Below are 3,981 nucleotides of genomic sequence, written 5' to 3' on the forward strand. Positions count from 1 at the left end.
TTCTTGGTCTCTCCAATCCCAAGAGTTCCGCGGGACCTTGCGCCGCCGGCTATGGCAAAAACCTCAGGTGTCTACCCGCATTTCAGGGCGCCCCAGAGCGTAGGCGGAGTAACCCAGATCCGGTAAGTCAGTCAGCAGCCAGGAGCGCCTACCGCCCTGCCAGAGCACAGATGGCTGGGGAGGCGCGCGGACTCCAGGCCTCTCAGCCTCCCCAGAGCGCAAACAGCGGCCGGCTGGCGCCTCCCGCAGTAAGTAAGTGGTGATGCCTGGACGTACACATTCGCCAGCTACCTGTGCAAACAGCGTCCGTTCTCTCCACTGTATGATTGTCAGCTTCTTTGGTGAGTGCTGACACCAAGACAAGCATAGACAAAGTGGTCTGCACACCCTCCTCCTCCTCACTCTCCCCCACTGGCCCGGCCTTGTACTTACAAGTCCACTCTAAGAGACACCTTCTAGCCACTTGTTTTGAGTCCAAGGAAACAAAGGAAGCAGGGGTTGCGCACTGCACGAGAGAGTTAATCTCAAGTCTGCGCGAAGACAGGGAATCCCGGGGGCACCGCGGGCACGGGGAAAAGCAGCCTCTTCCGCCTCTCTGGACCAGCAGATTCGTGCATAAGGATGGGCGAGGGCAGAGAGGGAAGCAATGAAAGAAAATAAAAGATAAAAATAGGGAGGAAAAGGTGAATATTTCAAGGGCCAGAGGGCGGGAGAGATGGAGCAAATTCCCGAACCTGAAGTCCAAGTTCTAGAAGTTGGGTGATCGGGTGGAGCTCCTTAGTGGGCGCGGCGGCTGTGTGTACAGTTTATTTATTTTTTAGTTTTTGGATTTTCTGCCTTGAACAACTAAGAATTAAACATCTACCGCAAAGATTTAGGGGATAGAAGAGAGAAGAGGCAATTGCTGGGATCAAAACTGATGCTAAAGGCAAAGTCTGAGCCAATGTCGCTTCTCACAAACTCTGAATTTTCTGGGCTCTCACGCCCCACCGCTGGGTCTCCTTTGCACAAAGCGCCCTGCGCTGGAGCGGGAAGTGGGGAGGGGACCAGGTCCGCAAGCCGCGGGCGGAGCAGAGAGACAGAGAAGAAGTGGCAAATTATCTTAAGTGTTGATTCCCTAGGGTTGGGGGAAGCATAGTGAATGGGGCAGATCCTGTAGCCCCGACTGGCCGGCTACTCCTCCGTCATCACTGGCGGCAGAACTTACACTTAATGATCTTCTTAAACGCGTTTTGAAAGTCCTTGTTGAAGTATGCGTAAATGACCGGATTAAGCAGAGAGTTGGAGTAACCCAGCCAATTGATTATCGCGCCCAACAGCGTTGGCATGTGGCAGCTGCTCTCGCAGAAAGGCAGAACAAGAGCCACGATGAAGAAGGGCAGCCAGCAGAGGATGAAGGTGCCCATGATGATGCCCAGCGTCTTCACTGTCTTCCTCTCTCGGGCCAGGGCCATCTTGCGCTTGGCATCGGCGTTGCGCTCATTTTTCCTCTCGAAAGAGGCGGAGGCACAAGGGGTAGAACCAGCCTCGCTGGGCAGAGGCAAGTGCTCTTTGGAGTTGCCCACTCGGTGCACCTCGATCACCTCTAGGGCGGCGCCATCGTCGCCTTGCCTCACCGCGCCATTGGCGCACAGAGCACCCCCTGCCTTGCTCTCCACGCCCAGCCTCCAGTTCCTGCCCCCCGACTCTCCATTCACGCTCTTCTTGGGCTGCGGGGTGGGAGATGCTCCATGACGGGTGTCGGCTCCGGTCTTCTCCACCTTTTTGACCGTCTTGCGGATGCGGAAGCGCGCAGCTCGGAATATGCGCCCATAGAGAACCAGCATGAGCAGCAGCGGGATGTAGAAAGCTCCGAAAGTGGAGTAAATAGTGTAGCCGTGGTCCTTGCTAATGGTGCATGCGTCGGGGTCCGAGCGGTCTTCCGGGGTGCGCCAGCCCAGCATGGGCGGGATAGAGATGAGGAAGCCAATAAGCCAAGTGAGCGAGATGAGCGCAGCGGCGCGCCGGGGCGTCCTCTTGTTCACGTAGTCGATGGGGTCCGTGATGGCCCAGTACCTGTCCAGCGCGATGGCGCACAGGTGCAGGATGGATGAGGTGCAGCACAGCACGTCCAGGGCGATGAACAGGTCGCAGGTGACCTGGCCCAGTGTCCACTTGTTGAGCACCTGATACAGTGCGGCCATGGGCAGCACTAACACCGACACCATGAGGTCGGTGACCGCCAAAGAGCCAATAAGATAATTGGCCACGTTCTGCAGGGAGCGCTCCAAGGCGATGGCAGCCACCACGCACGCATTGCCCAGCACCGCGCAGAAGATGAGCGTGCCCAGCAGCAGAGAGGTGATCACTTGGTAGCTGAAGGTCACGTCGGAGATACCAGTAGTGTTGCCGCCGGTCTCAAAGGGACCCGGTGGTGATGTGGTGTTGTTGCCCTGACCAGGGCTGAGCACATCCATGCCTGCGCGCCCGGCGCGGGAACGGGGAGGGAAGAAAAAGCAGCGCGAAGATCCGCCTCGCCCCTTCCCCTGGGTCTTCCCCCGCTTCTCCTGGGAAGTTTCGGAGGAAGGGAATGCAGGCACCCAAGCAGGAAGTTCTTACTGCTTCGGCGAAGGTATCTCTGAGGAACAGCTTTCAGGCGCTCCCCCGGCTCGCGCAGTCCAGCGCGTTCAGAGGCTCCAGCTGGGAAACTGGAGTTGGCCTGAAAGCAGCTCCAGGATCTCCGGGCGGCGGAGAGGTGGCTGGAACGTCTGTCTGTCGCTGTCCATTTTACTTTGCCGCTCCCAAACTGGCTGCCGGTGGAGCTGGAGTCTCCCCTCTAGCAAACAGTCTCCAATCCCAGAAATATCTAGAACCGAGAAGCCCCATCCTCCACGGTCACTCTGTGACCCTCCTCTCCCTGTTTCCTTCTTTCCCTCTCTCCCCCTCTCTCCTCCTCTCTCTTCTCTCTTTCTCTTCTGCCTCTTTCGACCCCCTTCTCCCCACTTGCCTTCCCTTTCAGTCTCGCTCTTCCTCCTCACTTCCCTTTATTTATCCCTCTGCGAGTCGCTTCGAAAGCCAGGCTCCCTCCCTCCCATTCTAACCCTCCCCTCCTAATATTTCCCCAACCCCGAGGAGTGCCTCTTTCCTCTGGGTCCCCGCCCTCCTCTCCCTCAAGCTCAGCGTCTTTCCCTTCCAGTCCCTTTTTGTCAACAGAGACTCAGAACTCACTTACACACACCGGATCCCTGTCGGTCAGACCAAGGTTGTAACAGATAAACTCCTCCTCCAACCCAGTCAGACTGGGGAGGGGGTATTCGGGGGGAGGGAATTCCGACTACTCATTGCCTCATATTATCTGTCAAATTCTTAAATCGTGTCAGCATCCCTGAGTGGCAATAGGAGATGAGTAAAGGAAGCACAGGGAGTCTGAATGGGAAGGTGAACAGTCCTGGGTCAGTCTCCCAATAATTGCTAATTGAAGGAAGAAGACGGAGTGTGTCTCGTTTTTAAAAAGTTACCTCCCTCAGTTCTCGCGCCACTGCACTGCAGCCTGGGCGACAGAGCGAGACTCCGTCTCAAAACAAACAAACATACAAACAACAACAAAAACGCTACCTCCGTTATCATCTAACAGTCAGACCGGATTCCTTCGGGGAGGATATTGCCTGTGACTTTTTTTTTAACCTTGGGGAACTAGGAGAGAACGAAATTATAAAGGACGTGTCAAAGGACAAGGAGAGGTAAACAACTGCACCTCGAAATGAAGAACAAAACTCAATGTGATATATATTCTAAACACACACACACACTTTTCCATCACTACTACACTTGTAATTTCGGTGACACTGTCACTTTGTGGCTAGCAAATTCAGGGATGGAAATATTTTGCATATGTGTTTTAAGTGAAGCCTGGCATTTTATATGGCCGTTTGCACTTCCTACCAGAGCCTGCAAACCTCTGGGGGAAACTTGGTGGAATCCCTGTTCGCTAGCCGGCTAGCC

At 55.2% G+C, this 3,981-nt stretch overlaps 1 protein-coding gene across 1 annotated transcript; it reads right to left on the reverse strand.

Moving 5' to 3' along the window:
• Positions 1 to 210: 210 nt before the first annotated feature.
• Positions 211 to 3,282, reverse strand: HTR1A (5-hydroxytryptamine receptor 1A). The gene has a single exon (XM_003899719.4). It carries the CDS (start codon positions 2,454 to 2,456, stop codon positions 1,188 to 1,190), a length of 1,269 nt encoding a protein of 422 aa, XP_003899768.1. The 5' UTR covers positions 2,457 to 3,282; the 3' UTR covers positions 211 to 1,187.
• Positions 3,283 to 3,981: the final 699 nt, after the last annotated feature.

This window comes from Papio anubis, chromosome 5, assembly GCF_008728515.1.
Source record: "Papio anubis isolate 15944 chromosome 5, Panubis1.0, whole genome shotgun sequence".
NCBI classification, from domain to species: Eukaryota; Metazoa; Chordata; class Mammalia; order Primates; family Cercopithecidae; genus Papio; species Papio anubis.

Excerpts from the sequence above, each read along its gene's own strand:
- HTR1A (XM_003899719.4), bottom strand. The coding sequence starts at position 2,456 with ATGGATGTGCTCAGCCCTGGTCAGGGCAACAACACCACATCACCACCG.